A 21,803-nucleotide genomic window follows, 5' to 3' on the forward strand; every position below is an offset into this window, starting at 1 on the left:
TAGCTCACGGTGCAGGTTAATTTAAGTCCAGTGAGAGCCTTCCCTTCCCTTGCAGCTCCCACTCTGATTGGACCACTTCAGGTCACATGCTGCTTCCTGATCCTTTGCCGCTAGTGAATGCCGGGTGTTGATTGGCCACACCTGAGTCACACGCCCCAATCCCAGATAAGGTGGGGAGAGCTGGGAAGGGAATTCCCACACTAAGATCAGGGCAGGGCCTCCAAGTGCCGGGGGCTGACCCACCCAGAGCCACCCCGGTGCAGACAGCCCCCTACCCCAAGAGCTGAGCCTTAAGCTCTCGGGTCTGTGTGCTTTCACTAACGACACAGGCTACGGGTCCATTTAAAAATCATTTTATTATTAACATCATCTTCCCATTTAGCCAAGTGTCTGTCATGTATAAGGAATGTCGGTAAATATTCCATTTGAAGCTTCTTTGTACATATTTCCATTGATAAATAAACTCTGAATTCACATAAAAAAGTTAAACTTAAATAACTCATATTTCCTTCTCTTGTAACAGGCATATATTGATAAAATATAAATATTCTTGGACTCAGGCTTTGTTCTAAGTGAGGACAGTAATTCATCACATGGTGCAATTATCGACAACAAAACCAAGAGGTCATCAGCTGGTGCCCTGGCCTGGACTAGCGCTGAGGTGGGAAAAAGGATTCACATTTGGTTTCTGGGCCAAGGGTGGGGCAGGCGTGGCGAGGTGGAAAGAACAGCTTTCTTTACAGCTCTGATAAAAATAATCTGTTCTGCCACTGCATTTTTAACTTTGAATATGTTCTTCTACATTTGCAGATTAATTCCATAATCATGTGACTTAAAACTCAGGTGTCAGCTAACAAAATATGGCACATACTCCATTTTGAACAGTGTCAGTTGATTCAGAAACAATCATTGGGCTGGCGCAGGAACAACAGAAATGCACGTGGGGAGAGCAATGATTCGGGGTTTGTTTGGTTCGATCACTGTGGTCAATCGCACATTCATCCGGGGCCTTGGTGTGGTGGGCTTGTCCCCTCAGGGCAACCCAGGGGGCCTCCTTGGCCCGAGGGGCTGAGGCAGGGGCGCCCGCTCAGAGCGCTCGGGGGATGATGGTGAAGGGCACCGCCGGGCTGCTGGCTTCCAGCTCCAGGGCCATCAGGAAGCACTCTGTGGCTGCCGAGTCGTTGCCCTGGGCCTGGAGGACCTCGCCCAGCCCGTTCCAGACTTCGTGGGCCGTGGAGTTCACCTGCACCGCATCCCGAAGAATCTTCTCCGCCAGACTGTGGCGGCCCACCTGATGAAGCACCAGGGCCTGTAGGCCAGAGAGACAGACAGACAGTCAGAGAGACCCTGCAGCTCCGGGCTCCCTTCTGCCCTTGACTTTCAGCAAGTTGCTTGGAGGGAGGCACGCGTCTCCATTAGGCCTGGGACTCGGTTAGCTCCAGTTCTCCCTGCACTCGGGCAATAGTCAAAGTAGTCCCTTGAACCAAATGAAGTGGCTGACATTCAGCCACTTTTGGTTTTTTATTTTTAATCCTCACCCACGATATTTTTCCACTGATGTGCAGATAGAGTGGGAGGGAGAGAGAGAGAAATAACGATGTGAGAGACACATCGATGGGTTGCCTCCCACACAACCCCAACCAGGGTCAGGGACCAAACCGCAACCGAGGTATGTGCCCTTGACTGAAATTGAACCTGCAACTTTTTGGTCCTTGGGCTGACACTCTAATCGCTGAGCCAAACCAGACAGGACCATTCAACCACTTTTAACGATAAATATAGCAATTTCACATGGTTCATCTGAACACTTAACACCCAGGAGCGCACCAGCGGGCACGGCCATGGTCTATCCCGCGTGTACCAGCTGACACATTGCCTGCATAGAAGGGTGTCATTTTTTTTTTTTAACTTAAAGAAATGTCATGTGTGTCATTACTATTATAACAATTAGAACAGAGTTTTAAAATTAGCTCATGGTCCCCTATCCTAACCAAGTCAAGACCTCTGATCTCACTGTCCTCTGCTCGCCCCAGGCTCAGCCTGGCACAGCTGTCATACTTCCATTGTAATCAGGGGGTATGTGCTGGTCCCCAAATATTTTATCAGAAGCATGTTTCAAAATTGCACATTTTCATAACTGATGTGTTTGTACTCTTCCTTATGATGGGTGTATTCTCGGCTCAGTCTCTCCCTTTCGGGGAGACATTCAGGCTGCGTCAGTCTCTGCTATTTTATTATAAATCTCTTGCGATGGACATCTTTCCAGATAGCACCTCTTCACTCTTAGATCGGCAGATCTCAACTTCTTTTTATGGCCCTGGAAACCTTTGGTTAAAGGGAACCTTACTGAGACCACTTATTCTGGGTACAAACGGACACAAAGGAACCGCTGGGGGTGGGGCAGGGCCATGGGGCGGGGCCTGGAGTCCCCTGTGGGCTCCTCCCAGGCCCTGGACGAGGCTCAGTGGAACCAGCTTGACCACCATTTGGAGATTCTTCTTTTAGGGCCAATTTCCTCAAATTCATGTTATTGGATCAGGGGATATTTTAGGGTTCTCCAAATAACTTGCAAATTATAGCCTCTAAGGGTCATGCCACTTTTTGGGCCATCAACAGAGTTTCAGTGCTCGGCCCGGCCCCACTATCTTCTTTATTTTTGATCATTTTGTAAGTGCGGATCGTCTGTGCTCATGGAACCTGCATTTCTTCAATAACAACTGAGGCGAAATACTTCCCATGGCTTTGTTTATCAGCCTTTCAGAAGGAGATGTTCGCCTGCTATCATAATTGTCTAGTCTGTTTTTGACTTTTGAGATATTCCTTTGAACACAAATTTTTAGTTTTTTTAATTGAGTTCACTGATCTTGGGCTATCTATCTCGTCTATCTTCAGAGCCTAGAGAGTTATCTTTTCAAAGAACTAATACGTGATCAATTCCCTTTATTGTGATCTTTCTCTTTTTTCCTTGGTAGACAGAAATCTAAGTGCATTTCTTCTACTTTGCTGGACACAAACTAGCTAATCTCCCTCCCTCCTGCTCCCGTGGCGCTGCCCTTACCATGTAGTGAATTATCACATGAAACAGGCCCTTCTGCGAGAGAAGCCGGGTTTTTTTTTTTTTTTTTATCCTCACCTGAGGGCATTTCTGCATTTATCCTCAGAGCAGGAGGGAGGGAGGGAGGGAGAGAGAAACATTGATGCTAGAGAGACACATCCACTGGCTGCCACCCACATGACCCCAACTGGGGCCGGGGACGAACTGCAACCGAGGTACGTGCCCTCAGCGGGAACCAAACCCGGGACTCTCTGGTCTGCAAGCCGATGCTCTAACCACGGAGCCAAACCGGCCAGGGCAGAAGCCGGTATTTTTGCAACGTTTGGTCTTCCCACCCCAGACTGCGGCATGGCGCACTGGTCCTTCGAATCTCTTCCTAATCCTCCCAACAGAGCCTCGCACGTCCTTCTGCGGTTCAGATGGCACTGATGACTTGCCCCCCATGTTCTCATGCCCGTACTTCACCAAGGGGCAAGGGCCAGTGGGTTGGCTCTCAGAGCAGAACCAGCCAGTGCCAGGGCACAAACGTACCTTCCAGAGGGCCAGCCGCGGCTTAAGCCACAGGTAGTGGGCACCATGGGTGCCGAGGGACCAGGTGGGGTCCACTCTGAAGAGCTCTGACAAGCTATGTGAGGAAGGCAGGTCACGGCAAGGAGTCCCCTGGCCCCAGGGCAGTGTGATGCTGTGGAGGGTCCGCCTCACACCCCCAGCCCCGCGAGGCAGGCAGGTCCTGAGCAGGGAGGGGGAGGCGGCCTGGGAGACAGAGGCTGCCTTCCCGTGACAGGGCACGCAGACTTCAAGGTCAGCTCTGCTCTGAGAGGAAAACTGAAAGAAAACATCACCCGCTTCCTTTCTCATTATCATCCGGACTTGCCTTAGTGATGCTCATGCTGGTTCCTTGGATGGGGAGGACCAGGTCCTCGTTGGATCTCCTGAGCTGGGGGCTCTGAGAGGGGGGCCAGCGCCAGGAAGACGGCTGGGTCCCTCCCTGGGGCTGCGGAACAGGAGGGGTGGCCGGGAGTCAGACCTCCCAACTAGGAGCTTTTTCATTTTGTTTTGTTTTGTGTTTTGGTACGTGCCCCTAGCGGGAACTGAACCCGGACTCTCTGGTCCGCAGGCCGACGCTCCAGCCGCTGAGTGAAACCAGCCAGGGCCCAAGTAGGATTTCACCTGGGCTTCTGCGTCCTGCTCCCAGCAGGGCCTCTGGTTCTCCTGGGGACTGCTGGCCTCAGCTGCCTTCCGCGGCGGGCACGGTCAGGGGCACGGTCAGGGGCACGGTCAGGGGCATGGCCCAGCGTACAAGCCTGCCAGCCCCGCTGTCCGCACGAGGCCCCGCAGAGACCCGCTGCCCGTCCGCACGGGGCTCCTCCTCACAGCTCCCACCGCGCCCACCGGGGGGTAAGGGACCCGTGTGCCAAGAACCGGCCGCGCGGTCAGCAGGGACTGGGGCTCCCTGGCCAGAAGACTTCACAGTGACGACAGCAGCAAACACTTTCGGTGTTTACGGCGGGCCAGGCACCGCTCTGAGTGCCTATGTTAGTTCCTTTAATTCATCTGGGCCCCCCAGAGCAATCTCACTCGGGCATGGGCACCTGGCGGAAGGCCCGTTTCTATGGCTGCAGAGAAAGAGCCCACAGCTGAGGAGCACCTGGCGCGGCGGCCGCTACCCCATGCCTTAGGTGCTCCTCTCCCATCCTGCAGGTGAGTCAGCTCGGCTCCTGGAGGCCAAGTCCCCCCCCCGCAGGCAGACAGCTAGCTGCCGCAGCAGGGCCAGAGCCCGCACCTCCTGCCTCCTCAGGCCTGCCCGAGATCCTGCGCAGGAGCCCGGGTGGCGGCGGTGAAGTCATCGCATCTGTCTCCTGGGTGGCGCCCCTCCCACTCTGGTCCTTTAGAGAAACTCCGAGAGCTCGGCACCCTCACCGCCCAACCTCGGTCAGGCGGGAAGAATTGCATCCAGGTTGCAATCAACAGGATGCAAGGGCTAATGAGCTCCTGCCTCCTCTCCTCTGGGGGAGTTCGTCAGCTGGAGCTCACTCTAGAATGTTCCGATTTACCCACCAGAGACCTGAGGGTAGGGGGGGTGGGTGGTGGCAGCCAGCAGCGTGAAAAGATTGCAGAAGGAGCCTTGTCATATCCCTGGAAGGCAGGACTTTCTCAGGGCGTCAGAAGTACTGAATACACACAGCTCTACTAGGCAGGGGGACACACTGCATGTGTTTGTCATGGGTGACGGGGGACCACCCACTTGGTAAGATAGAAGGAGGCCTCTCGGTTACTTGGCTGCAGATAGAGACTATAATTTAGGTCACACTCTGCTGGGCACTTGTTCATGGCTCATTTCATATGACCACCACGTTAGATTCAAGGAAACCAAGTTCAGAAAGGTCACATGGCTTGCCCAAGGTCACAGGGCTGATGAGTATGGAGCTGCCGGCCAGCCCAGATCTGCCGGAGGCCCAAGTCCGCGTTCTGCGCTCCCCACCCCCATCTTCCCACCAGCTCTGCCGCTTTAAGAGATGAGCCCAGAGCCCCTCAGGCACTAACCCAGTTACATCTGAGCAACAGCAAATAGGCATCTGCCCTGCTGTGTCTTCCCTTTCATTTCTCCAACCACTGACTGTTGCTCCTTCCCCGCTCGTGATGAGAAACAGCTTCTCTCCAGGGCACAGTGTTTTTCTGGCTCAGGTCTGCTTTTCGGAAGCATTGCATAGATTTGCTCAAGGACCAGACAGCTCCTTGCCTCCCTTTGGTATCCACAGGCTGGCTTCGGTCTTGAGCCGGCTACAGGTGCCAAAGGACTGGGGGGTCCTGTTAGGCAGCAAGTGGATCAGCGAGATGGGGACCCAGGAGGAGCAGGGCCCTGGCCCAGCAACACCCAGAGGTCACCACTCTCGGCAGCAATGACCTGCCCCGCCCTGCTGGAGTGGAGACAAGGACACCAGTCCTTTCGTGGTAATTTTATCTAGAAAGGGGCAGGCTGCTGGATCTGGGTGTGGCTTACCAGAGGGAATATGGCAAGGGGTGAGTCTACCCACTCCCCAAAGCTTGCAGAGACCCAGCCAAAGGGCTGATCTGATCCTCACCCTCAGCCTCGGCGGTTCTCAAGTGTCCAGGGCTCTTGGGGGCTTGGTGATTCCCGCCCACACCTGAGCTTGTATGCCCAATGTAGGAACACGCTGCCATTTCCAGATGACCTTGGAGCTTCCTGAGCAATCTGTTTAGTGGAATTAATTCGAAAGCTGGAGCTGCTCAGGGAGACATCACAGACTTGCCAGGGGCGACCAGGGGTGACCGGCTCCGGCTAGGCAAGGGAATGACAGGCGGCCTCTCCCCAGGGCCCCAGGGAGCCGAGAGAGTGCAGAGCCTCCTACAATGAGATCAACCAGAACAAGCTCCGGCTGGGGTCTGGGCACAGTTCAGTGCCAGCGATGCTGGCGAGTTGGCTAGAGCTGGGCTGGGACCTACATGTGCCTGGTCGTCAGGACTGGCTCGCCACCCAAGCCCCTCTGTTGTGTGAGAGGCCTTTCTTGGCTTTGATGTGCTCTTAGGTTCAAGAACCCAGACTTTTTTTTTTTTCAATTCTACAGGCCCTGCTTTCTCTTTTCTCTAAAGATTAAAGGCCCCCGCCCTGGCCGGTTTGGCTCAGCGGTTAGAGGGTCGGCCTGTAGTCCACAGAGACCCAGGTTCAGTTCCTGCTAAGGGCATATTGCAGTTTGTCCCTGGCCCTGGTTGGGTCGTGCGGGTGGCAACCACTCGACGTGTCCCTTTCACATCGATGTTTCTCTCTCTCTCCCTCCCACTCTATCTGAACAAAAAATGAAAAAAATGTCCTCGGGTGAGGATAAAAAAAAAGAAAAAGATTAAAGGCCCCATTCCTGGGGCTGGCATTTTACCATTCTCACCACCAGCTATATCCACCTTCTCCCAGTATGAACTCCCTAGTTCACCCTGGCTGGTCTGACAGCCCAGGAACATCTGCGGGGTGCAGTCCCAGCCCTCTTCCAGCTCCCCCACCATAGCCAGACCCAGCCTGGGCTCCCCTTGGAGGGCCATTTGTTCTGGTCCATCTGCCCAGAGCCCTGATGACCCCCATTCACCCAAGAGCCCAGGTCCCACCGGCCCTTCGGCAGCACTACCCAGGCCTCCAGGCTGGCGGGAGACAGGATTTTGATGACTGACATTCATGACCCCAATAACCTGTGCTCTCCACATATGAAAACCCCCAAAGGGACTGAATGGCTGCCCAGACCTCAGCTCTGGGTCGGGGACACGGAGGAGGGCAAGAGGCAGGCCTGCTCTGAGCTCGGGGCCCAGTGAGCATCCTGATGCAGCCAGGCACTCGCTCTGCCTGGCTCCTCTCAGACCCGCCCGAGACAGAGACACAGGGGGAGCGACAGAGCCGAGAGGCGGCCTCGGGCGCTGTGCTCTTAGCCGAGGTCCTCCTTTCTGCTCTGGGAGGCGGTGTGCAAGCCTCACCTGTCCCGACCCTGGTGCTGCTGGAGCCACCTGGGGGAGGAGCTGGGCTGGCCTCCGGAAGGCGGAAGCACCCGGGAGGTGACTTATTAGTCCTTTTCTTCAGACACAAATGAGGACAGCCTCCCAAGTTTAGCTGGTAATTATTATAATCAGGTGTTTTGTACATTAAGCTCTTGGTGCTGCACCAAATTGGAAATAAGGGATTAAATGAAACCTGTTATTTCAAATGAGACAACATGGACTTGGCTAGTTTGAGGACAGCTGGCATCTTCCCCACTCGCGTCTGTGTGTACGCGCGAGGTAACCGATGCCCAAGGCTAAGCTCGTTGCCGCAGGTCGAGGGTGCTCGTGCAGGGGCCCGTACGGGCTGCGGTGCCCACCAGGCTTCTGGCTGCAGCGGGCTCAGGGCAAAAGCGCCTTTGGGAGACTTGAGACGTCCCCGTGGTGCCACTGCTCGTCCCTCTCGGGGACTGGGAGGCAGCATCTGTGCAAGAAAGCCTCCTTCCCAGAGCCAGGCCACCACTAAGCAGCAGCCACACGGCTCAGCTCGGGCTGTGGGTCAAGCATGCGGTCTCCCTCTCTGTGGCTGTTTCCCTGGCACGGTGCTCTGGGAAGTAAACACAGCAGAAGGGTGGAGATGAACACCCCCTAGTGCTTCCCGTGCCTGGCCCGGCGGCTGCTGCCGTCCCCACTGCGGGCCCTGCTCGGCCTGGCTTCCTGAGCAGGGAGCAGCAGTGCCCTGGCCGCGCCAGAGGGGCCCCGGGGCCCCACCAAGGCCAGGGTGGGGAGGGAAGCCTGGTGTCAAGGGTGGGACGGGAGCACGTCAAGGTCTTCCTGCCCATCCTGGGTTGGCAGCTACCCCACCACTGCAGGGATGGGAGTAGGGAGTTAGGGCAGGGCTGTCAGGCAGCTCCTTTTAAAACAGAAATGAACCTGGAGGACACATGCACAGACCCACCAGGCTCCATCAATCTTTAGTGTGCAAGGGATTGTAACCAACGTGTCCTATGTTTTAGTGATTAAAAAGTGCTTTCAGCCCTGGCCGGTGGTTCAGTGGTTAGAGCATTGGCCTGCACACTGAAGGGTCGCAGGTCCAATTCCCAGTGAAGGGCACGTACCTGGGTGGCAGGTTCGATCCCAGGCCCTGGTCAGGGTGCATATAGGAGGCAACCAATCAATGTGTCTCTCTCACATGGATGTCTCTCTCTCTCCCCACCCCTTCCCTCCCGTCCACTCTAAAAATCAATGGAGAAATACCCTGGGCGAGGATTAACAACGTGCTCTCTCAGCTGTGCTGTGTGATGGGCGCTGCATTAACCCAGGTGGCTCATCTCCCTCTCTGCTGCCCCATGGGCTCTGCGGTGAGTGCCCGCAGGGCAGGGCCTGGGCACGCTGTGGTCATCTCCACACCGCCAGGCCTCGTGCCCAGCAGGTAGGCGGTCCCAGGGAGCAGCCCCGGGGAGAAGGAGCTCGGTTCCCACAGGAGCCCAGTGTGTCACCGTGGCCACCCCTCAGGCTGTTTGCTCATGGACCGCAGATCCCACATGGCTCTGCAGGAAAACTCCAGGACCCACCTGCGGACTCTGGCCCTACACTCTCTTACTGATGAGGAGACACAGGGCCGGAGAGGAAGAGGGCCTTGTTCAAGGTCTTGACCCTGCTGAACACAAAATGAGGCCAGACCCCTGAAGGTGTCAGGAGGAGAGGGCCTGGCACGTGGCAAGTGTCCCAAGTTTTAGACTCCGAGCACAGTGTTCAACCCCAGCTGCTCTGCTTATCCTGCCAGGGGCTATGTACATGGCAGGGGGAGGGCTTTCTGGAAGACTCCCAGACCCCTAAGAGGGGCTTCCAGAACCCAGGAGGGAACGGGGACCCCACGAAAGCTCGTCCCCTCCCGGAGCTGTGGAGTGGTTGGCTGGCCTGGGAGTCTGCATTGGCTGAAACAGGCGTCAGATGAGACAAAGCAGACCCACCACCGTCTTTCCAGGTGTTTGCTTTCTCCTTCCGGAGGATGCAGTGGGTCAGAGAGCAGCGGGGTGGCGGTGGTGTTCTCAGAGTATAAATAGGCAGTGCCATTCTGAGAAGACCACAGGAGACATGGCTTTGAAAGGATTTCCTTGGAGCAGCTACGGGAATGCAAAGCCCAGGGCAGCCCCCGCCTCCCTTACTCCCAGGGCGCCCGGTCTTTCGCAAGCACCCCAGGCGCCCTCAGTCTGAGCAAGGGCCTTCTGTGGGCACAGCTGAGGGGGCAGCCCCGAGCCCCGCCCTGCTTTCCAACAATGCCTAGAAAAGGAACTGGAAACACATGGGTGGGGAGCGGTAGTGCCGGGCTCCTCCACCTGGATGCCAGCAGCTCCGGCGGAGGCCTGGCCAGACGGGGCTCTGTTTTGTGTCTCACTGTTTGTTCCCAGTGCATAGACATGGCACTGGCTTGCCAGGGGCCGAGCGTGTGTGTCCCTGCCAGCTACGCCCCCCATGGGGTGCCTGCCTAACCAGGCCGGCTCCAAAGGAGCCAGGTCCTCGGTGTCCCGCCCAGGCCCAGGCCGGCTGAGCCCTGCACGCCTGCGCCCACCGGAGCTGCAGTGTGCTGGGTTCACACGCTGCCACTCGGCCCCTTCCACTAGGTCATGAGTGAGTCCCGGATGACCTGAGAAGAACCCCCCGGGGGTTTGGGGTAGGGATTGGTGTGGGCTGGTCTTTTTGTTTTGGCCATTTTACTCAGTTTGACACAGTTTCCCCAAAGGCCAAGCTAGCCATTCCCGACACCCTGCCCCCATCTCAGTGGTGTGCACAGCAGCCGTCACTTGCTGGTCTCCAAGTCCCAGCCACCCTGCCCTTGGCCCTGGGGGTTGGGGTGGGGGAGGAACATTCATGAGGCCACTTGACCTTCAGAGCAACAAAGGGTTGCAGTCGTCCTGGACGGAGAGCATGTGCGGGAGGGGGGGTGGGGGGGTGCCACCGAGCGGCTCTGGCGAAGGGCCAGCCGCTGGCCCAGCTACACCGGGAGCCGCTCCTTCTGGCCAAGGCCATGGGATGAAGGGCTCCGGAGGCGGAAGGGGGGGCTAGCCCCCATGGTAGCTGGCCTTTCTCTGACTCTGACGGGGCTGCAGACATTCCAGGGAAATCTCCCAGCATCCCTGCGGCCTCTGTCCTCCTTGTCCCCCACTGTCCCTGCTCACATGTCAGAACTAGACAAGGGGTAGCTCCTTGCCTCACTCCTCTGCAAGTCAACTAAACCAAATGCCCCAGTGTCCTCGGGCAAACATGGGGCTGCGGAGCCCCAGGGAGAAGCCTGTGGCCCAAGCAGCCAAAAAGGGAGAGGGTCTGGGACGGAGGGTCAGGCAGCAGCGAGCCCGGCCAGGAGCAGTAGTCTGGGCACTGAACGCTCCTCTGGAGGTGTTGCCCTCTCAGTGTGCACCGTGAGCTGGTGCTGGTGCTGTGGAAGGGAGGAGGAGAGACCCCGGCCCCTCTGTCCGCCCACCCGGGGACGAGCACAGCCTGAAGGTTGCCCGCACCTGTGTTCACGCAGGGTATCTGCCGGCTGCAGGAGGCTGGGCTCTCATGGGGCCCCTTTTCCAGGTCAAATGTTTTATTTGAAGAAATGTGCCTTCTGGGGACCAGACCTTTCCAGCATTGAACTCAACGCAGAAGGAAACAAAACTCAAAATTTCAAAAACTGCTTATTTTTCTAAGCCAGCAGCCAACTAGCTCTGGAAGCAGAAATCCTCGGGGTTGGGGGAGGGGGGAGCGATGACCTCAGCTCTATGACGCACAAGCCCCCGCTGCAGTCCCCGACAGGCAGCCTCCTACTCTTGCTTGCACTCTCCAGTGACGGGGAGCTCACCACTTCCCCAGGCAGCCCACACCCTTCGTGGGCCGTCTGCACTGTTGGTTAAAAATGTGGAGCCCTAATTAGCCCTTTTATTTAATTCCCACTCTTGAAAAGTCCTCTCCCTTTTCTACCTGACAGCCCTTCAGGATCTGAAGAAAACTTCCAGAACAGCTCCATGCAACCCCTCCACTCACTCAGGGCTCGAGGGAAATGGCAAATCGCCCCCCTCCCCCCCACACTGAGTGCTGCTGCTCTAACGCAGCGTCTGCAGGAGGCCTCACTGTGGGTTCAGACGGAGGAGCCATGAACCCAGGAAAACGTGAGTTGGCTTTTCCTTTTCAAAAATGTTTAAAAAGCATCTGATTCATAGACTCTTTCAGAGCTGTGCTCTTCCAGGATGTCTGGAATGTTCTGGAGGCTCTTCTGCGGTTAGCAGAGCCGTGGCTGTCGGGGTGACATGGCAGCGGGGACGCGGCATCTGGCCTCCCGTGCACTTCACACCGCCTCTGGCCCTTGGTCCCGGTTTGCTCTGGCCTGATTTCTGTGCGATAGGTGCTTCAGCACTGGTGCTGGAATGCCCACAGATGGTGGTGGCTTTTACAGAGCAGTCGCCGGGGACCGGGCGCATTTAGGGAAGGGCCCGCAGCCAGCCTGCCCGCAGCGTCCCTCCAAGTACCAAAGACCCACACTGTCCCCGCTCGGCAGCAGGCGCCAGCCGGTGGTCAGGGATGGCAGAGAAGGACACACGAGCATTCCCACGAGGGCCAGCCTTCTTATTTTACAGGCAGGAAGTGGGGACCTGAGCAGACAGGACTCTGCCAAGATCACAGAGTGAGCTGAGGATAGAACCCGGGTGCCAGGTTTCCAGGTGGGGGCTCCTTCACTCTGCTGCAACCAGAGCTGCTTCTGGTGCGCCCTTCTTTCCACACACCGTGAAGTGCCTGCCGCATTCCAGCACCAGTGCCCGGGGTGCAGGGCCGGGCGCCGGCGCTCGGTGCACAGGCCACCCCCGGCCAGGCCCCCGCCCTCTCTGGCCTGGGTGGTTGGCTTGCTGTGGGCCCCGCCCCAGACTGACTCGGTGAGCTGGGCAGGGCTCTCTCACGTGGGGAGGCCCAGCATCCTAGGCAGAACGAGGCCTGTTGGAAGGAGGATAAGGGGGGCATTCTAGGACAGATAACAAGATGCTCCCCCTCCCCCCTTCTTTGTAAACAAATGAGAAGGCTGAAGCTCCGAGTCAGGGTGACGAGCTAGCTCATGGCCCTGTCGCTACAGAGGCGGGGCCGCCACCCCAAGTCGGATCGGTCGCCCCTGCCTCTAAGAGATTCCTGTGACAGGTGTCGGGCCCTGCGTGTCTAGTTCTCCCTGGAGACGCGTGACCCGTGCGGCGCAGCCTCCTCTCTGCCGGGCAGCCCTCCCTGGGAGGGCAAGTACCTGGCTCAGTTCCCAAGCCAGGTAGAGGCCAGGTTGGGCTTCAGACCCAGGTGTCCTGGGGACCAGCTCAGGGCGCTTTGCTCCCTGACAGGCCAGCAGGGTCTCTAGAGAGGGTGTTGGGCATGTAGGGGCCTCAGAGCCGGATTCCAAGAGGGCTTCACTAGGTTAGCTGGCTCTGGACCCCTGGCTCACGGCCTTGGAGAGGGTCTTGACTTCCCCGTCCAGCTCTGTCAGTAGCAGGCCCTTCCTCCATGTGGTGGCTGCCAGACTCAGGGGCACCAGACCGTGGGCTCTCCAGACCCAGGTGACCACGGGAGGACCTGGCTGGAGAGGCGCCCACCTACCCAGCACCCTCCGATGGGGCCGGGAGGGTCCTGGACACAGCATTCCCTTCACAGTCTGGACTCTGCTGCATGGAGCAGGATGGGCTGGGCAGCCCAGTTCCCTTCCCTGCACCCTGACCCCAGTGGCATCCTGCTGCTGTTAATCCTTGTCAACCTCTCTTTCCATTTTAAACAGCTGAGGTTTGTAGGTAACTGGTCAAACTCCACATGAGAGTCGGGGGACCCAGTGCCCTTGGCAGTCTCCCCTCCGCACTCCAACCCAGCTGCCTAGAACCCCGAGTCTTCGACTCTCCCTTTGGATCAATGGTGTGGAGATGAGCCAATCAGGAAAGAGGGAAGGATGACTTCACTTCAGCAGAGCAGTGTCTGAGCAGCTCTGCCCTCAGCACCGGGACTAAGGAGGTGCCCGCTTTCTCCTGGAGAATCAGCGAAGGCGTGGGGGCACCCTCTTTTCGTCCCCAGTGCCACCCTGTCCCCAGCCCCGGCAGCTGAATCCCTTTCAGCAGGGCCCCAGTGCCCAGCTGTCCCACGCTGCGGCAGGCAGGATCCTGCCCCCAGGCCGCAGGGCGATGGGGCTTTGAGGCCAGGGTGGGAGGAGCTCCCTGTAGGCTGCAGCCCGAGGCAAGGCGCCCGGGAACTCAGGAGCACACCCAGCAACACCCAGCAACACCCAGCAACACCAGCGTGAGCGCCTCCCAGGCTCCGCACGGTGGTGACCTAACAGAAGAAACATCAGATTGAGCAAATCCCATGTCACATCGAAGGACACCAGCGAGAAGGAATGTGACCTGGGCGGGAGGCCCTGGTGCGGGGTGAAAGGGGGCAGGAGGAAGCCTTGGGGTTCCAGAAAGATGTGGGGTTGCAGGGCATCCTCCTTCCTCGGAAGCCCGAGACTTCTCGACAACATTCCTGATGAATCCCCAGCCCGCCCCGCCCTGCCTGCCCTCTGTCATAGCTCTGTGCTGCAGGGAGTGTTGGCGCAGCCCCAGCCCGAACGGGACAGCAGCCACCAGCTCTCAGCACACAGAAAGCCGTAGCTTGGCCCTGGTGCCTGGCACCTGCCCCCCAGGCCCGTGCTTCCTGTGGGTGCGAACACTTTTCCATCGGTACTGGGCAGAGGCTCCTGCTGACTGACTTATGCGTCTCCCTGGCGGACGTATTTATGTTATCCACCTTCCTCAGCAACCGCTGGGCGGAGGCCACAGCACAGCGGGCCTGGGTCAGCGCTTCCCCGCGGCGAGCTATCCACGCAGTGGAAAGTTTGGTGTTCATCGGCCTCTGGAGCCGAGGCCCAGCCTCCTGCCCGGTGCGTGCAGAGACCATGAGGCCCACCTGGGCGGTGCGGGCTCTGGGAGGCTGTGCGTGAACTGGGTCCTGGGCAGGCTCGGCCGTGCCCTGGGGCCTGGAACCCCACTTCCATGGGTGAGAATAGTGGCCAGAGGGCCGCCTGGCTCCTCTGAGGCTGGTGGGGACCGCGATGGCGGTGGGGGGACGTGACTCCAGAGCTCTGGCGGGGGGAGCGGGGGTTCTCCATGGTCAGAGAAACAAGTCACTCGTGACCACTGAAGAGCTGAGCTAGGGGCTCCCTGGGAGAAGCCAAGAGTGGGGGGGTCTTGGAAACCCCAGCTCCACTCCTGAGGTCCCTTGAAATGACCCTGACAGACTCATCAGGCCTCTGTGTCAACCTGTCCTGAGATGGGGCAAAAAGAGGGTGTCTCAGTACTTGGGTCTGGCCATTTATCAGCAAACACTGAAAGCGCAGCCTGACCCCAGGGATTCCAGCGAGCAGCCCTGCCCCCCCCCCCCCGGGCAGCACGGGGCTGAGGGGGCCACGCTGGTGGAGCACCCCCGGCCTGCTCCAGTCCACCCCAACCGCCCGCCTTAGCACCTTCTCTCAGCCCCACCCCTCAACCTGGAGAGCAAAGGCTGGGGTAGATGATCTCCAGCATTCTAGGGTTTGGTGAAACTCCCCCTAACCAGTACTTTTGCATCACCTACTGCACATCCAGGGTGTGTCAGATCTCTTAGGACGCAGATCTTAACTGGAGAGAGCAGCGAGCACTACAGGGCAGCCTCTTCCCTCCTGTCTGTGGGTAGCGTGCCCACAGCGTGCCAGGAAGGGGCGAGGGGCAGTGGCAAGGGGGCTGGGAGGGGCTCCCTGGAGGAGGAGGGGGTGGCCTCTGTCCTGCAGAAACATAACTGGGTGCAAACAGGAGAGCAGGCCGGGAACCACGCTCCCCGTTCCCTGCAGGGGCACAGCGGGGAGACAGGAGCAGGCCCGCTCTGTTCCCTGCACTTCGTGGAGGGTGACCGGCGTCAGCCACGTGGAGAGGGCCCCGCGTGGTCACAGCGGCGCAATGGGGCTTGGCGTCTCTCAAGGCACCCACGGCTGCAGACAGCCTGACCCAGTGACAGATGATGGGCTGGGGGAGTGAGGGGCGGTTCTCGGATTGACAGGAGCTCTGGGAAGCTCAGAAAAGCCACAGGGCCGAGGAAAAGAGTTGCCAGAGAAACTCGGGCTCCTGGAGGCAGCCTGTGGGGACTCACCTCGGTGTCCCAGAGACCTGTGTGGTGCTCGGGATGCAGTGGGCACTCAGGAAATGCTTCTTGACGGAAAGGCGGTCCGAGTCCCTGGCAAATGCTTGGCGCGCTGTAGGCACTCAACAGATAACTGTGGTGGGTGCCATCTCCCAGCTCCGTGGCAGGCGCCCACTCCCGTCCAGCTCAGGGTCCCCCATGAGAGGGGCAGGGAAACCTCCATGGTTTTGTGCCCACCTGCACCTCTGGGTGCAGTGGACCTGTGCTCCCAGAGGGCTGGCCTGGGACTGGAGAGGGAGCTGTGTGTGGGGGGGTGAGTGTACCCCGAAACCAGAACAGCTAGCAAGGCTTCCAGGCCCCAGCCCCGAAGGCCGCCTGCGGATGCGGGCGCCTCTGGACAAAGCCAGAGTGTCCCCACAGTCCCCGCAGGTCACCCATGGAGGCCGGCCCGGGCAGGGGGCAGTGCCCTGTGCCTGCAGCATTTGGGGAGGGACGGTTCTCTGGACCCACCACAGGACACAAAGGCCGGTGATTCACCGCCTGCCTTGGGGGATCTGGTCATTTTGGATAGTACCTTCCCCATCCCTGCCGGGCCTGGCACCAACTCTTTTTCCATTTTAAACAGGAACAGACAGAAATGATAAGATACTTTGTGATGGAGGGAGGATTGAAATTGATAAGACTTGGAAAATTTCCCCCCACAAATAACAAGAGGACTCACAATAGGGAACTGAAGTGGCCAGGAAGGCGGCGGAGGAGGGGGCTCGCTCCGCCCCACTGCTCCCCACTCCCACGGCACTCCTGGTGAGCGCAGCAAACCCGGCTCAGGGGGAAAAGGAAAGCAGGCTGTTTGCTCGGAGATGGGGGCTTTTGTCACCCCCCTCCCCCCGAGATGCAGGGAGTGGCTGCCATCAGGAAATGGAAGAGACTGGGCCTGGCACTTTCCTTCCTACACGGCTGAACTCTCCTCCTTGAACACTGCAATGTGGAACAAGTCAATCCCCCCGCCCCCTGCCCCCCGGAACAGTGCACTGATGTGCCTGTCCCTCCTTTGCACAGAGGTGCTGGGACCCAGCTGATGTGCGCCGGCCACCTGCCGTCATATGGGCCACAGTTAACAAGGAGCATGGAGCCTGCCTGTGCAGGGAGCTCCGAAACGGATCCCCCGAGCAGCTTAACAAACACTTGGAGGGAGACGGAAGAATCTGGGAGTCAGTGAAAGCCACCACGAACGCTACGCCTGTGTAGTCGCAGGAAAGATCACGCTGTTCTGCTCACCAGGGTTCACAGGGGGCCACCTGCAGCCTGCAGGGACCTGCCTGAAGGTTCTCTGCCATCTGCCCCCGGAGCTGAGGGGATCGGGTCTCAGCCTCCCTGCAGCCCACCTGGGCACCCTCTGCTCTCCGCCCGGGAGGCTTTGCACATGATTCTCATAGACACCTGCCTCGGGAGAGTGAAAGGCACAGAACACCAACAGCTCTAGGCTGAGCGTGTGCTGGGCAGGTGCTCAGAGGCAGTCAATCCTCAAGACAGCCCCGTGAGGCTGGAAAGTTCCCTTCCGTGTGACACGTCCAAGGTCACACAATCGACAATGGATGGCAGGGGCAGAATTTAAACAAGCATCATTTTTGCTCCAGAATGTGTCTCAACCATACGCCCCTCTGTGCCACCTGCCCGGGCAATTCTGAGTCTTGTTCTTCCCCCTGGGCCTTCACCCAGCTGTTCTGTCTCTACCCAGAGTGAAGGTGAGCGCCGATGTGCCTGTGCCACAAGCACCCTCCACCCCAGAAGCCCCGAGTCAGGGACACGTGTTCTTCTCCGTCTACATCCATTGCCCACCCCCCCATCTTCTTTGCCTCCCCTCCCTGTCAAACTATCTGATCTGTGAGTCCAGTGGCATGCTGGCAAACTGGCTGCCTGGAAAAAAAGAAAGAAAGAAAGAAAGCCCTGACGTGTAGTGTTTACCAATTTCTGTGGTGTAAATACGGCCACCAAGGCCATTTCAAGCGGCCCATGATGTCATTGTGGGTGGAGCTGGGATGGGAAGAGCAGAGGGGCTCGGGCTCCATGGTACTGCCAGCCTCTGTCAGCGGCAGGAGCTGCAGGCGGCCCTGGCACACCGACTGCGGGCACACGTGGGCGGTGCCCTAACGTACACCCATCCTGTCGGCCCTGCACACGGCTCTGATGGCCCAGGGGGTCAGCACGAAAATGCTGTTTTCTTCAGAGAGGAGGATCCAGAAAGGGAGAAAAGAGATACATTTTCTTCTGTCACCCAGCAACTAGACTTGGGGAAACTTAAGGCACCCCCGAAACACCCTCAGAACACCCCCAATGTCTGGGACGATGGGGCTGGGGGCTTGTCTCTTCCCATTCAGTCTCCAAAGATCACTCAGCGACAGCTTTCCGAGCCTGACTTCCCTACAGATGATTTTCTCATAAACTGGGCTGTGTCTCATGTCCTACTCGTTGGTCGGTGTGGGTGTCTTGGGGTGTCAGGGGTGGCTGGAGGGGGCTGCTGCCAGCAAGAAAGGTGAAGACTGGACCCAGCTTTCGCTAATCATTCCAAGGCAGAGTAGGTCTGTCACCTTCGTGTAAGATGCCAGGCAGCAGGTAAAGAATTTAACAGCTTGTGGGAGTTCTAATTAGAGAGCCAATTATAACTGGATTGACCTGCCTGGCTTTGAAAGGCCTGGAAAAACACATGTTGTCTTAGGAAGAAGCAGATTTTGCTTCTCGTTTGTTCTGGGCGGTCCCACAGGGAGCGCTTGCTTACGCCGGGTTCTAGCCCCACGCATCGGCCTGGACGCCCGCTGCCCCAGCCCAGGGGAGGAGAGAGCCTGCGGGACGCGATGCCCCCGGGGGACAGGCTGTTTTCTGCACCAGGCACGCCTGCCTCCTTTATTTATGAAGAGAGACACAGCGTCACATCCCCGAGGCTCCTGTGTGGGGGTGGACCGGCCGTTTCTGCTTCGTTTGGAAGGACATCAGCCAGCATCTCACTTATGGATCTAATCAAGACTGACCTCTTGGCAAGACCAGATTCCAAGCTGCGTGTTCCTGCAGGATTCCCAGGCCCAAACCCCAGCCACAGTGGGGATTACTTGGGTGGACACAGAAAAACTGTAAATTGTCAGAACCTAAGTTTCTTCATTAGTAAAATTGTCCTCCTGCTCCTCAAATGTGGGTGCTCCTTGGGTTCTGTCCTAAGCCCCCTCTCCGATTCACATCCCAGGCAGCCTCGGCCCTCCTATAGCTTTGGCTGTCACCTACTGGCCGCTGCCCCAACCACGGTTCCAGCCTCAGAAACGCCTGACCTCCAGACCCGCCCAGGCCTATGCCAAGGGGCATCTCTTCCTGAACGGACCGGGGTCACCCCATCTCAACATGGCCACCCTGCCTCGCGCCCTCCTTCTCCCCACAGCTGCTCCCCCCGCCGTGGCTCCTCGTGTGGTGGAGACACCTCATCCATCCAGGCGCCAGGACCAGGTGTCTGGGGGTCAGCCTAGCACCCGCCAAACCCCCACCAAGCTTTGGGTACTGAGTCTACCTTCTCAGCGCCGCCCACCCTGGACTGTCCATGTATGTTGGCTGAGCCTGGTCTTAGTGCCTCTTAGCTTCTTCCACGGCCTCTGGAACAATCTCTCCGAAATGCAAACCTGATCACATTACTTATTATAAACATTTGTGCCTTGAAAAATTTCAAACCTGAAGAAAAGTAGAAAGGCTAATATAGCTGACATCTATATACCCATCACCTGAATTTAATAACCGTTCACATTTTTCATATTTGATTTATCTATTTTGGGGGCAAGGGTTAGTCTTTTAAAGTAAATTATAGGCAACTGTGACATTTTACCCCTAATACTTCAGCAGGAATCTCTAAAAAATAAGGATGTTTTCTTCCGTAACCACCCAAACGTATCACACCTAACAAAAGCAACAATGCTTCATTATCCTCTGTGACCTGGCCCACACTCAGGCCTCCCCAACTGTCCCTCACTGAGCTCCCACAGCTGCTTTAAAATTGTTCTTTAAACTCCATGTGTCCCCCAGCTATGGAAGTGCCCACCTCTCTGCTCAGCTGCTGACACTCGGCCCCAGGCCGGCCTTCTGGGAAGCCTTTTCTGTCTCCCCACCTGAGAACAGATCGCCCGGTGCCCTGCGTCTATCGGTCTCCATGACTTTCTTATACAGCCTGTGTGTCTCCTCTGGACAGTCAGGACTGGAAGGGAGAGGCACGTTCGTGTCCTTGGGACGCAGCCCAGTATCTGGTGTAGCACGAGGCCCTGCACATCTCACTGAACTCGCCACGGCCCCTGGGAGGCTGTGTGCCGAGCCAACGTGACCGAATACGATGCTCAGGAGGGCGCTGGACCACTGCCTGACAGGAGCAGGTGCGCACTCGCAGTCCCTTCCTGCTTCCCGAGCCTGTCGGGTGAGGAGCCAGTTGATGTTCTGAAAGGCTTGAAAAGAAGCAATACCTACACAGTATTTTCAGAGACAGGAGAAAAGGCGGGGAGCAGACTGGACTCAGGGAGGGGTCACGCATCAGTCAGCAGACCTGGCGGGAAGCGGGAGAGGTGTAGTGACCACGGGAGGGGACCTCGACAGAGGGACTTCCAGCCAAGGAGCTCTCAAAGGGCTTTCCTGAAGCTCTCAGGGGCTTGGAACTTTCTGGAGGCTGGGGCCCAGGTCAGAGAGTTGCTCTCTCCCCAGGAAGCCTCTGGGAAGCACATGAAGGACGAGGCTGCTGCTGGACCCTGGGCAGTGCCCTCGCCAAATGTCCCCGGGCGGAGCCTCCACACACCTGCACCTCACTCTCTAGTCGGCAGCATGCATGGTCTTGCCAACCCTCCCCCGACATGCACAGGGGTCTCTGAGGACAGGGCCCAGAGCGGGTTCTGTGGTTCTGTGCGGGCGGAAGGGCCTGCCTCACTCTAAGTCACGACCTTCCCAGAGCCTGAGGGTCTGAGGCTTGGTGATTCTGGTACATTTGTCATGAGAAGGAACACTTGTCATTCCTTCCTCCTGAGCAAGCCCTCACCCCATCCCCTGGTAACAGCAGGGGTGCCAAAGGCTAACCTGGAAACTCCTGCACCCAGCTGGGCTCAGAAATCAGGGCTGAAGCTGGAGATCCAGGCACATCTGGGGCTCAGGCAGCTGTGAGAAGGATGCTACACAGCGGGAGGAAAATACTTCCAGGCGACGTAAGAAGCCAGAGGAGAGACCAAGACTGTACTCCGGTTGGGAGCAAAAGAGAAAGGAGACACATTCAGTAGATGCTGCTTGACCTCAAGACACAGAGTGGGAGCCCTCCGGTCCCCAAAGACGGGAAAATTCCACTGCTCCCAGCAGAGCGAGGGCGGAGCTCTCTGGGCCCAGGGTCTGCCGGAGTCAGCGGATCCATGAACACTCGGCTCGGATGGCCTGACCCACGCGTGGCGCACTAACTGGCAGGATGGCAGGGGAGGCGAATGTCACATCTTACTGGGGTAATGGGGCAGAATGTCTAAGACTAAGTGGTTTGCATAGAGTATGTCAGATTTCAAATAATTTTAGATCATAATTACTAATGAACTGCACTGCCTGTAATTAGTCATCTAAGACTCCAAACAGAAAATAGAAATAAACACAGAATCAATTTTTCCTGCAGCTGCAGCAAGGGAGCACCCAGTGGAACGGTGTGCATTCCACCACTTGCCCAGGGTCTGCGTTGCTTCTGGGTCTGTGATTTGAGTCCTCGGGGGCCGCAGGGCAGCCTGATGCCGCATCTCCCTGGCCAGCACTAAGAACGTGCTGCAGGGGTAGGAGCAATCCAAAAATCCCGCAGAAGGTCTGCAGAGCATACCCGTGACTGGACGACGCTGTGGGGGGGCGCTCCTGGGGAGGGCTTGGCAAGAACATGGGCCACGAGCCACACAGGAGTCCTGTGGACGCACAGAGGACGGTCCCGATTCCCCGTGACGCTCCTTTTGCTCCAAGGATACACATGCCCAACAACCAGAGAGTTTCAAGCTAAAAATATGCAGTTCCAAAAGGGTATGAGGATCTAGCTTGAATCATAGAAAACCTTTCGATTATCCAGTTCTTCCCCCAAATAATTCCCAGTGCTTGCCTTTACTCA

The 21,803-nt window shown here is 57.6% G+C and overlaps 1 protein-coding gene across 6 annotated transcripts in view; it reads right to left on the bottom strand.

Moving 5' to 3' along the window:
• Window positions 1–372: 372 nt before the first annotated feature.
• Window positions 373–21,803, bottom strand: part of TTC7B (tetratricopeptide repeat domain 7B) — a 236,332-nt gene continuing 214,901 nt past the window's right edge. For 2 of the 6 annotated variants that reach the window (XM_036264191.1, XM_036264226.1), the window contains one exon: window positions 377–1,309. In XM_036264191.1, the coding sequence (XP_036120084.1) occupies window positions 1,088–1,309 (222 nt within the window). In that variant the 3' untranslated portion in view covers window positions 377–1,087. Of the gene's footprint in view, window positions 1,310–20,816; window positions 20,913–21,803 lie in introns of those variants that run through there. The other 4 variants (XM_036264184.1, XM_036264171.1, XM_036264177.1 and 1 more) reach the window with 4 other exon arrangements.

The sequence above is a fragment of the Molossus molossus genome, unplaced genomic scaffold (genome assembly GCF_014108415.1).
Source record: "Molossus molossus isolate mMolMol1 unplaced genomic scaffold, mMolMol1.p scaffold_m16_p_1, whole genome shotgun sequence".
Taxonomy (NCBI): Eukaryota; Metazoa; Chordata; class Mammalia; order Chiroptera; family Molossidae; genus Molossus; species Molossus molossus.